Source organism: Erythrolamprus reginae, chromosome 3, assembly GCF_031021105.1.
Source record: "Erythrolamprus reginae isolate rEryReg1 chromosome 3, rEryReg1.hap1, whole genome shotgun sequence".
NCBI classification, from domain to species: Eukaryota; Metazoa; Chordata; class Lepidosauria; order Squamata; family Dipsadidae; genus Erythrolamprus; species Erythrolamprus reginae.
The window spans coordinates 77597659-77610298 of NC_091952.1; the positions used below are offsets into that span (position 1 = coordinate 77597659).

General features: G+C 38.4%; 1 protein-coding gene across 1 annotated transcript; it reads left to right on the plus strand.

Moving 5' to 3' along the window:
• The first annotated feature begins 1757 nt into the window (after positions 1–1757).
• Positions 1758–12221, plus strand: DMRTB1 (DMRT like family B with proline rich C-terminal 1). The gene is made up of 4 exons (XM_070748968.1): positions 1758–2181; positions 5139–5377; positions 6606–6750; positions 12121–12221. Exons 1-4 carry the CDS (start codon positions 1758–1760, stop codon positions 12219–12221), a joined length of 909 nt encoding a protein of 302 aa, XP_070605069.1.
• Positions 12222–12640: the final 419 nt, after the last annotated feature.

Here is a 12640-nt window from a genome sequence, read left to right on the forward strand (position 1 = left end):
TCTTTTGCACAAGAAGTTCTGTTCGTTTACACCAAGGGTCCCCAAACTTGGCAACTTTAAGACTTGTGGACTTCAACTCCCAGAATTCTCCAGCCAGCTGGCTGGAGAATTCTGGGAGTTGAAGTTCACAAGTCTTAAAGTTGCCAAGTTTGGGGATCCTTGGTTTACACTATTGCATTTGCCTTATCTTCTACTTAAGCAGCCTGCATCCATTAAAAATTTCTACTTTAATATATTATTCCAAAATGCAAAACAGGAGCAGGAAAAAACACAATGCACAGTGACAACTAGAAATATTTAAATTATTAGGAAACCAGCCAGTAAATATTGATTTAAATACAGAAAGTCAAATAATATGCTCCTGCAAAAAAGGGGGGGAAGTGGCCCTTTAGAACTTTCAGGAAGTTGTTAATATGAAAGTGCCCTAGGACTTCCATTGAAGTTAATCAAAAAGCAGAAAAGCATTTCCAATGAGAATTAAACTTTGTAACATTCTACAGATAAAAATTTATAATTAACGCAAAGGATTTTTAAAAACATATTATTACTTCTTTATTTGGACGGAGGTGTTTTTTTAATCCAATATGAGTTACTGTGGAATTCATTATTCATATCATAAACAGATTTGTAAGTAAGTGGCAGAGTCATAAAAATCCAACATTAGAAACTAACTGTACAGGGAAACAATTTAATAATATTCTTTTTTTGCAACATAATTAAGCATACAGAATTATTTATAAATTATAGTTTGCTCTTTGTTTACTGTATTGGAATAAGATCTAACTTGGGAACCATAGACCATTTTTCATTTTGCAAATTAATAAAAATAAAAATTCATGTCATAGTAATGTTATCACTCAACCCTCTAGGCAATAAGCCAGTTTATTGCATCTTGAAACCAACTTATGGACTGCCTCTCAGGTTCAGAGAAACAAATGTATAAATAGTTAATTTATACCGAGAAACAGATACATACAATGTCCTCCAAATTTGTGTGGATACCAGAAATCCCAAAGGAAAGAGATTTGGCGTTTATGATACAATAACTATTTAATAAAAGAAAAAGACAGTTGTTTTCCCTGCATGTCACAAGTTATGAACTCATGCACATCTCAACCAATTACTGTCTGAAGTTCAGAATGGAAACAAATGGAGCAGGATAATCCTAAAGTAGCACAGGTATCAAATTCAATTACTTGACTTGTATCTCATATAAAGTGTTCTCCTCTTTACATCAGCACCATCTCAATTAATATTGCACACCCCAGATTCTCCACTGAAATGCAAAACTCTACAGTTTGCATCCAGCCTCTGAAATATTTTTTGCAGAGCCACCAGAGAACAGAATGTCTAGCCTTCTGCTCACCAAAAATTATCTGTGTCAGGAATAAAACAAAAACTCCACCTTCTTGGCAAAGTGACAAGATCTGTAGGTTTTGCAGGGATGGAAGCCCCAAGTTTCCACTAAAATAAATTTTTCCAAAGAAGGTTTATTTTGAAATCTCTAGAAATTAAAAAAGAGAGAGAAAGAAAGGAATTGAATTATTTTGTCGCTTGTCACAAAATACTGTACTACATTTGGTGAGCTGAGACCCAGCACCAAATGTTTCTCCCTTCTTCATGAAGCAGAATTCTTTCTTTTCCTAGGCTAGGGCCCAGGCTTAATTGCTAGATTGTAGCAATTTTTGCAAGCCAGGAGAGGAGATTTCAGGGCATACCATTTTAGAACCAGTGTGGATCTGGACTAGCTGTCAGCCATGGAGAGCCAAGATGGGACTCAGTCGCTCCGGGCTCCAAAATGTTCACGTTGCCGGAACCATGGCTTTGTGGTGCCGGTCAAGGGTCATGCCGGTCACTGCAGGTGGAAGCAGTGCCCATGTGAGAAATGTTCTCTCATCACTGAACGCCAGAAGATTATGGCTGCACAGAAGGCCTTAAAAAGACAAGGACCAGATTCACCACCTAGAGAGATCTTGCCTCTCACGCAGGATAGGCCCAGTGAAGAAGGGGCAGCCACTGCTAGCAGTAAGAAGAGTCTAAAAATGAATTCCTCCGAGTCCACCACTCATGGGTCAGTTGTGCATGAAGGAATTAAAGTGACTTCAGCAGTTAGCTCCAGTACCAGAACAGCAAATAATCCACCACCACCTAAACCAAGCTCTCCGACCTTCATAGATTTAGGTATGTGCATAATTATTCAAACATTGGTGATTAGCTATGTCTTTTCTGTTTATGAATTTAACTTCCTGCTTGTCCAGTGCTGTATGTATCCTTCTATGCCAATTTATTACTGATAGTGATTTGGATTATTGTTTTTCTTTCCCGTGTCCAAGGGTGATATTGCTTAGCTATTTATTTATTTATTTATTGCAGCTTCCTTGTCCTGCTTGAAAACTGCTCCCACCATGCTTCATTGTTGCAAAATTAAATTTACACAGCCAGAATCTGTACTGTAGGAGTCAAATGAGAGGGGGGGGGGTGTTGTATGAACAAAAGAGAACTGAGAAACCTTTGACTACTGCCATCTTTTGTAACAATTTATTTTTGCATTTAATTTATACTGTGCAAGCTACATTTTGAAGAATATTTAGAGATGCAGTGTATTTAAGGGAAGTATCTTGATTTGAATTTCTGTGCAAAATTCAAATTGCAATGGTTTAGTTATTTTTAAATAAGTGATGTTAATATCTTACATACGGGAAAAGTGTAGAAAAAAATATTTGTGAAGTCCTCTGTGAGCTAGGTTGTTTTCTTGCAGACATTTTTTTTTGCACTGATTGTGTTATTTTATTTGGGTAATGAAATATCTGTAAGAAAATAACCAGTCTTAGAGAGCACTCATTTAAACCCAGGGCTACAAATATTCTCCTTTAATATTATATTCACCAAGCTGGTCATGAATATTGTTCATTAAATCAACAAACTCAAAATTGTTCATCAAAAGTAAACCTGAAACATTGCAGGATATTATATATTTCCTAATTATTCACAATTTTTGTTACATTAAAAACAGTTCATTCTGCCCTCTTACTGTTTTAATTGGGATCCATGTTGTATTCTATTTATGAATATGGATTGCCATCTACTGGCTTTATATAACATTAAATACTATTAATATACTTTACAATTTATTTTTGTTTCTTGATCTGATAACATTAAGTTTTCTACTTAAGAGAAAAAAATGAAATTGTTTATTTTGGTTCATTCTAATTCAAAGAGTCAGTGAGTTATACATTTTTATCTCTATCAAAAAAACCCAGAAATTCCTTATTTATATAGTTATTTGGTTGTTATTATTGCTTGCACTTCCTAATTTTCTTCTTTTTTTGTTACCCTTTCTCCTTTTATTATCTCCTTTTCTTTGTTTTGGTATTTTACATTTTTATGAAATTTAATAATGTTTGGATTTTAAAAAGGAGAAACAATTAATTGAATTAGTCCAAACTATATAAAACAGTAAATTACAATATCATGCTTTATATTAATCTATCTCCTATTCATCAATAAAAATTTGATTTAGTTTGAATATTGCATAATGTTTGTTTCTAGCTTCTGCTTCTCTGTGACTAACAAAGGTATCTATGCATTCTTCCAATAGATACAAATTATGAGTAACAACTCTGTATTAGTTGGATCTCGGACATTTAAGGTGTCTTGATTGTAGGACCTTTACACCTCTCAGCGGAATCATTACCTTAAAAAAACAATTCTTGCATTTAAGCTGTCCACTTATTCTTCAATGTTCTCAAGCGTATGTACCTGATATGACATCTAAAGAGTACAGTGGTACCTCTACCTAAAAACACCTCTACTTAAGAACTTTTCTAGATAAGAACCGGATGTTCAAGATTTTTTTGCCTCTGCTTAAGAATCATTTTCTACTTAAGAACCCAAGCCCAGAAAGGTTTCCCAGGAAATTTGAGAGTGGCACAAAGGCCCGGCCAGTTTCTTGCCATTCCCCCTTTAATCCCGGCCATCTTGGGCTTTTTTTGGCCATCAGAGGAGCCTTTCAGTGGCACTTAAGGAGGCTTTGGCAGCGCAGAGCAAACGGAGCGTTTTCCTTTTTCTGGGCGCTTGGAGAGGGAATAAACCACTTCGGTGTGGTGACTTGCTCACACTGCCTCCCATACACCCGGCGTGAGGTTGCCTCCTGGAGCGTCTGGGCGTGGAAAGGCAAAAAGGAGTGCTTTGTCCCGGCTGGATCAAATCAGTTTCAGCCAAACCAAGGAGTCACCAAATGGAGGAAAGGCGCTGGCTACAAAGTGAGCGAGTGAGAGCAGAGGGGAGCCCTTAAGCATGGGGAGGAAGCAGGTAGCAGCAGCAACAGCAGCCGCCTTTCAGTCAAAAGAGTGGGAGGTTTCTCCCTCTCGCCCGCCTAGGTTTTTCTCTGGCGCAGTGTATGGTAGGCAGCCTTGTGCCGGGTGTATGGGAGGCACGTGCTTCTCCTCGCCACCTCAGAGTCCCTCTTTTTTTTTAAGCCTTAAAGTTTTGGATTTTTTTGATTCCCGTCACCTCACCTTCTTCCTTCGGCAGCAACTATCCTCCTCCTCTTCTTCCTCCTCCTCCTCCCACCCAAATTCCGAGCTTTTATTTCTTTCCTAATGGGTTTGCGTGCATTATTTGCTTTTACATTGATTCCTATGGGAAAAATTGCTTCTACTTACAAACTTTTCTAGTTAAGAACCTGGTCACGGAACGAATTAAGTTCTTAAGTAGAGGTGCCGCTGTATCTTCTTGAAAGTTTAATAAGCTAAAATGCAACCCTTTCAGGATGTTAAAATACCATACAGACTTTTATATGTTGCTGATATCAGCCAGTTTGGTCTAGTCATTAAGACACTAAGCTAGAAAACAAGGGGCCATGAGTTCAAGTTCTGCTTTGGCCATGAAAGCCCTCCCGGTGATTTTAGGCTATTTACTCAATCCCAGCTCACCTCACTGGGAAAAAAAGGAAGAGAAAGGTGTATTGGATACGTCTTTCCCTTGAGATATAAAAATGATAAAGGCAGGATATAAACAAACAAACAAACAAGTAAATATTGCTAAATATTTAATCCAGCCACCATCCCTTTAATAAATAAATATTGCTAAACATTTAATCCAGCCACCATCCCTTTAATCTAACTTTTTTTTAATAGACCATCCCAATTTGCCTCAAGAATGTATTGCGGTGTGTCCAGAATTTGGGGAGAGGGATCCTCCCAAAATATATCCTGGTTACTCTGGGATGTATCCTTATCATCCATTTTCAATGGGATTCACTATCAATCAACCAACTTACAGAGGTCCATCTCCCACACCTGTTTTGCCTCTACAAACAACTTTCAGACACTTTTCCAACAATCATGGACCAAATAGTGTCCCTGCTTCTATACCAGTAAGTATCCAGTAGTTTTCTCTGTTTGAAAAACTTAGTGTTGAAGTGTTATTTAGTTCCCTTAAATATGGATTGTTAACTACCCAGCTAATGTAACTATTGCTATTGAACCTTAGTATCACTTATTTACTATTTTGTACACGGATTTGTATTTCTTTTAAATGGTCGCAGTCTTTTCCAGCTGTGCCTATCCAAGAACTGAGTTGGAGGAAGTAAATGTAAAACTTGTAAAAATGTTCTTGATTTCCTTTCCAATCTTAAAAATAAGACTAATAAAATTATGTATGATAAGGTTTCTGTAAGATTGACTTCCATTTTAATTGCTTTCTAGAAGCAGAAAATAATCTCTTCTGAAGGAGATTTGGCATGTGATGCCACTGTAGCTGAGGTGTACACATACACACACACACACACAGAGAGAGAGAGAGTACAATATTTTAATGTTTAATCTGATTGTGGCCATTTTAAGTGTTATTGTATAGTTCTTTAGCAAGATTATTGATTAATTATTATTGATTAATATTACGTATACTTATACACAATATGTATTTGTTTTCGTAGATTTTCACGGATATATGTATGTAGATTGTTCTGAGTTCAAACTTTCAAGAGAATACAGGATACAGCAGCTTGCAACTTCAGCCTGATGATGGTGTATGTAATTTCACCGAAAGGTCGCATAGACACTCAAAATATTACACGGGGCAAAATCCGAACTCAGAACAATCTACATATATATATATATGACAGTCTTGGCATATTCTGGTTTCTTCCCGTGTAGGATTTGGAAATTTCTGGCGACGTTTCGACGAGGTCCCACTCGTCATCTTCCAAATCCTACACGGGAAGAAACCCGAATATGCCAAGTCCGTCATACCTGTACCCGTGGAAATCTACGAAAACATATATACATACATACATACATACATACATACATACATACATACATACATACATATATATATAACATGTTTTTGCTGAATTTGAACATTAATTATATATATATAGTATACATATAAACATACACACACAGAGAGATGATGGGAGGAAGATAGATAACTAGATACATGGATGGTTGGATGGATAGAAAGAAAGAAAGAAAGAGAGAAAGAAAGAGAGAAAGATCATAGGATAATGAAATATGCTTTGGCCTAAATTTCATGACTTTATAGCTACCATCTGCATAGCTCAGTTCACCAGCCATTCATGCCCCTTTGTTTTTATATAGCTGCAGGACACAGGTGGGGATTTCCGGTCAGGATACTACACTCCACTCTCACCCTTTATATCCCAAGGTTTTCTGCGAGGGATTCACTACCTTCCACCACCTCTCCAGCTCAACCTTGTGACTGAAGCTACAAAGGAAACATCTGGTGAGTAATCAGGTTGTGCAGCTGTTACACTGAGGTTTGCAATGCACCTACAGGTATTCTTAACTTAAAAGTCATGTAACAACTAATCAAAATTACAGTGGGCCCAGAACAGGTGTTTTATGGCCCATAAAATATTTCTGGCGTGCCATCCCTGCTCCTCAGTCACTTGACGTTATTTCAGGTGCTTGACAACTGCCTTGCATTTACAACTGATGTCCCATTGTCACATGACACATTTCAGAAAATGGGTTCGCCCTTACAACTGCGGCAATTGCTTATTTGTTTGTTTGTTTATTCATTCATTCATTCATTCATTCATTCATTCATTCATTGGATTTGTATGCCGCCCCTCTCCGCACTCGGGGCGGCTAACAACAATGGTAAAAACAACATGTAACAATCCAATTTAATAAAACAACTAAAAACCCTAATTATAAAAACGAAACATACACACAAACATACCATTCATAACTTGTAATGGCCTAGGGGAAGGAATATCTTAACTCCCCCATGCCTGGCGACAAAGGTGGGTCTTGAGTAGTTTGCGAAAGACAAGGAGGGTGGGGGCCGTTCTAATCTCTGGGGGGAGTTGATTCCAGAGGGCCGGGGCCACCACAGAGAACACTTGGGGCCCGCCAAACGACATTGTTTGGTCGACGGGACCCGGAGAAGGCCAACTCTGTGGGACCTTATCGGACGCTGGGATTCGTGCGGTAGAAGGCGGTTCCGAATGTATTCTGGCCCAATGCCATGTAGGGCTTTAAAGGTCATTACCAACACTTTGAATTGTGACCGGAAACCGATCGGCAGCCAGTGCAGGTCGCGGAGTGTTGAGGAAACGTGGGTGAATCTAGGAAGCCCCACAATGGCTCTCGCGGCTGCATTCTGCATGATCTTAACATTGCTTAACAACTGTGGACTCGCTTAACAGCCATAGTGATTTGCTAGATACACATGATTAGATTTAGATCAGTCTAATGCAACTAGATTTTACCAAGAGGATCATACAGATTTCATAATTTTATACTGTGCAGATTCAGTCTATCTAAATTATTTTCTATGTACATACCTGCATAATTCCAATAGCAAATGCTTTCATGATCTTGTAAACCAAAAAAACTATTTTTAATTATTAGCAAACATTGAGAAACATCATATGAACACTTGATTCCGTTATTTTTTCAAAATGCAGAGGCACATAGATCAAACATAGGTTCACTTTAATTGTATCGTAAGTATATCTGGGATTAAATCCTGATCACATCACAATATATGACTTGGGGTGGTAATAAACCGTCCTCTGAAAATATTTAACTTAAAATTTAACTCTGTTGGTCTTTCTTAACCATATAAGAACAATGAAAGAATATTTGTATAAATTTCCCCCCCAAAATTAGTGTTTCTCCAAATAATTTATTGCAAGAGAGTCATATTAAATTTACTGAGAATCATTTTTAGACTCTTTCTGCATATATAAATAGGGACTGGGTGGCTTTTTTTCAACAGGAAAAACATTTCCCAAGTTTGTGATCTAATATAGTCCAAGATATTCTACATCCAAGGAAGTTACACCATATTGTGCACTATCATACAAGTAGCCCTTGAATTGCAACAATAATAGAGCTCACATATTATAGTTGTATATTGTGATAATCATAAAGTAGGTTGATCATATTACCGACCATTTTTTTCAGCACTTATTAAGTAAACCCACGGTTCACTATGGACCAGTTTTGCCAAAGAAAAATGGAAGTGAGTATCAGTTTTTATCAAAACCATCATAAAATACAGTCATATGACTGTGGAACACTGCAGATAGCCATAAATGTGGCTTTATTGCTGAGCACCTGAAGTACAGTCACATGATTGGGTGGGTGAGTGGCAATGGTCAAAACTTTGAATCCAGGTTGTAAGTACCGCCAGATAGGACTGTTGTAACTTCTTACGATTGTTAAGTGACTGGTCATAAGTGGAGAACAACTTGCACTTGAAAAAATGGTTCTATGTTGAAAAGCTACAGACAGTCAGATAGCTCAAATAATTATTTTCAAACTAATGTTCTAAGTAATTGCCTATTTAAAATGCCTATCATTATGTGCATTTATTTGTTTACTAGCCTATTAATGTATTAAATAAATAGGAAACAAATATATTCAAGGTGAAATAATAAGTATCTTTGTAATACTTAATGGAGAGATGGCTCTTCAAATGACGCTGTGTAAATAACAGAATTGTCTTGTGAATAATAATGTGTTTTGCTTTTATTATTTAAATAAATAATATTTTATTATTTAAACAAATAATATTTTATTATTTAATTAGATAATAAAAGCAAAACACATTTCTATTCACAACACAAGTCTGTTATTTACAGAGTGTCGTTTGAAGAACCATCTCTCCATTAAGTATTACAAAGAAACTACTTCACCTTGAATACATTTTATACTTAAATAAGTCATTGAATAAAGCAGAAGAATTCTGTCCAAACATAAATTATAGACTATTTTTTTGCTTCTGTATATTTTTTTGATAAACTTTAATAATTTTTCATAAAAATTGACAAACATACAAACACACATTTAACATAAAATTGGGGTTGCAATTTCCCCTCTTGTTTTAGAAGTCTAATTTCCGTACAGAAGAAAGAATACATTATTAGTACCTTAGATCAACATATTAATTTAAATGAAAAGAAGAAAAAAAAAATTGTAACCTTATCTAAAAAAACCCTTCATATATAGACAAGATAAAGCAAAAAAATTAAATCATAACAATACTTCTACAGTTCTCACATAAATTTTACTTTTACTTCTTATTATTATTTATCCACATATACACTTTATTCCAAATCACATAAAATTCTGATTCCTCTGATTCCACATCATATCCATTTCAGCGCAATCTAATATTTTCTTAATTACCTCTTCCTCTTTGGGAATATTTTCCCCTTTCCAATTTTGCGCATATACTATCCTGGCCGCTGTCAAAATATGAATAACTAAATGCAAAATATTATTATTATTATTATTATTATTATTATTATTATTATTATTATTATTATTTAGATTTGTATGCCGCCCCTCTCCGAAGACTCGGGGCGGCATACAAATCTAAAAATAATAATAATAATAATAATAATAATAATAATAATAATAATACCTGTCTGGGAAGAGTTTGATCTGGTGACACCTGATGAAGTGGACAAGGCCATCGGAGCTGTGAGTTCTGCCACCTGCTTACTGGATCCGTGTCCCTCCTGGTTGGTCTCGGCCAGCAGGGAGGTGACACGGAGCTGGGCCCAGGAGATTACCAACGCTTCCTTGGGGAGGGGAGTTTTTCCACCACTCTATAAAGAAGCGCTTGTGCGCCCCCTCCTCAGGAAGCCATCCCTGGACCCAGCCGTACTTAACAACTATCGTCCAGTCTCCAACCTTCCCTTTATGGGGAAGGTTGTCGAGAAGGTGGTAGCGCTCCAGCTCCAACGGTCCTTGGAAGAAGCTGATTATCTAGGTCCCCGACAGTCAGGCTTCAGGCCCGGTTACAGCACGGAAACCGCTTTGGTTGCGTTGATGGATGATCTCTGGCGGGCCCGGGACAGGGGTTTATCCTCTGTCCTGGTGCTCCTCGATCTCTCAGCGGCTTTCGATACCATCGACCATGGTATCCTTCTGCGCCGGTTGGAGGGGTTGGGGGTGGGAGGCACTGTTCTGCAGTGGTTCTCCTCCTACCTCTCTGGCCGGTCGCAGTCGGTGTTAGTGGGGGGTCAGAGGTCGGCTCCGAGGTCTCTCCCTTGTGGAGTGCCTCAGGGGTCGGTCCTCTCCCCCTTGCTATTTAACATCTACATGAAACCGCTGGGAGAGATCATCCAAGGACATGGGGTGAGGTATCATCAATATGCCGATGATACCCAGCTTTACATCTCCACCCCATGCCCAGTCAACGAAGCGGTGGAAGTGATGTGCCGGTGCCTGGAGGCTGTCGGGGCCTGGATGGGTGTCAACAGACTCAAACTCAACCCGGATAAGACGGAGTGGCTGTGGGTTCTGCCTCCCAAGGACAATCCCATCTGTCCGTCCATCACCCTGGGGGGGGAATTATTGACCCCCTCAGAGAGGGTCCGCAACTTGGGCGTCCTCCTCGATCCACAGCTCACATTAGAAAACCATCTCTCAGCTGTGGCGAGGGGGGCGTTTGCCCAGGTTCGCCTGGTGCACCAGTTGCGGCCCTATCTGGACCGGGACTCATTGCTCACAGTCACTCATGCCCTCATCACCTCGAGGTTCGACTACTGTAATGCTCTCTACATGGGGCTACCTTTGAAAAGTGTTCGGAAACTTCAGATCGTGCAGAATGCAGCTGCGAGAGCAGTCATGGGCTTACCTAGGTACGCCCATGTTTCACCAACACTCCGCAGTCTGCATTGGCTGCCGATCAATTTCCGGTCACAATTCAAAGTGTTGGTTATGACCTTTAAAGCCCTTCATGGCATCGGACCAGAATATCTCCGAGACCGCCTCCTGCCGCACGAATCCCAGCGACCGATTAGGTCCCACAGAGTGGGCCTTCTCCGGGTCCCGTCAACCAAACAATGCCGGTTGGCGGGTCCCAGGGGAAGAGCCTTCTCTGTGGCGGCACCGGCTCTCTGGAACCAGCTCCCCCCAGAGATTAGAACTGCCCCTACTCTTCCTGCCTTCCGAAAACTCCTCAAAACCCACCTTTGTCGTCAGGCATGGGGAAACTAAACATCTCCCCTGGGCACGTTAATTTATGCATGGTATGCTTGTGTGTGTGTCTGTTATCATATGGGGTTTCTTTTCTTAAATCGTTAAATTTTAATTAATTGGATTGTTGTGACTGTTTTTACATGTTGTGAGCCGCCCCGAGTCTTCGGAGAGGGGCGGCATACAAGTCCAACAAATAAATAAATAAATAAATAAATAATAATAATAATAATAATAATATTTTGCATTTAGTTATTCATATTTTGACAGCGGCCAGGATAGTATATGCGCAAAATTGGAAAGGGGAAAATATTCCCAAAGAGGAAGAGGTAATTAAGAAAATATTAGATTGCGCTGAAAATATCTTTCTTATATTTCTGTTTAGTTATACCCAATAAATAAAATTCTGGGTTTTTTTCTATCTCTTGCATTACTATTTCTTTTATTATTCTTTCTATCATTTTCCAATGTAACTTAACTTTGCTACAAATCCACCATTGATGATAATATGAACCTATTTCTTTCTTACATTTCCAACATAATGAGGATGTATTAGGGAACATTTTTGCAATTCTACTTGGTGGGAGATGCCACCTATAAAACATCTTAATTTGATTTTCTTTTAACGAAACCGACTTTGTCATTTTAGTTTCCACTGAAGACAGCCACGATTCTGCAGTTATATGTAAACCCAGCCAAACATCTGAAGAAGATGCCTCTGAAGATTGTTCTTCATATAATGAACAGTAAATCTTCACCATCTAAGTTGAGCTATTGCCGTCAAGTGCTGCCTTACTATAAATGTTATTTTGTATTACTTTAAACTATATTGCTGCCAATCCTAATTTATCAGCCAGATAAAGTTAGAATGCAGTACTTATACAGTTCTATTTGCATTATTGGTGTTTCATGTTCACCTAATATGTTCCACTAGAATTTGTTGTCTTGATGCCAAGTTGCAAATTTAGAAAAATATGCCTTTATTGAAAATCATCTCTCCAGTCCCCTAATTGTGTGTCAGATAGTGAATACAGGCAGAGCTCAGAAGTCATGTATATTGTGAGAAGTCAGATGCGCTCGGTAAATATCTATGACTCTAATATAAAATCCAAGCACAATTGAACATTGCCCAGCCTAAGCTTTGGAAGAAAACAAACTAGTTAGCTTTA

Bases quoted from the DNA above. Each gene is read 5' to 3' on its own strand.
- DMRTB1 (XM_070748968.1), top strand. From the start codon at position 1,758: ATGGAGAGCCAAGATGGGACTCAGTCGCTCCGGGCTCCAAAATGTTCA. The intron at 2,182-5,138 runs GTATGTGCATAA...TTTTTTTAATAG, and splicing joins TCCGACCTTCATAGATTTAG to ACCATCCCAATTTGCCTCAA. The intron at 5,378-6,605 runs GTAAGTATCCAG...GTTTTTATATAG, and splicing joins GTGTCCCTGCTTCTATACCA to CTGCAGGACACAGGTGGGGA.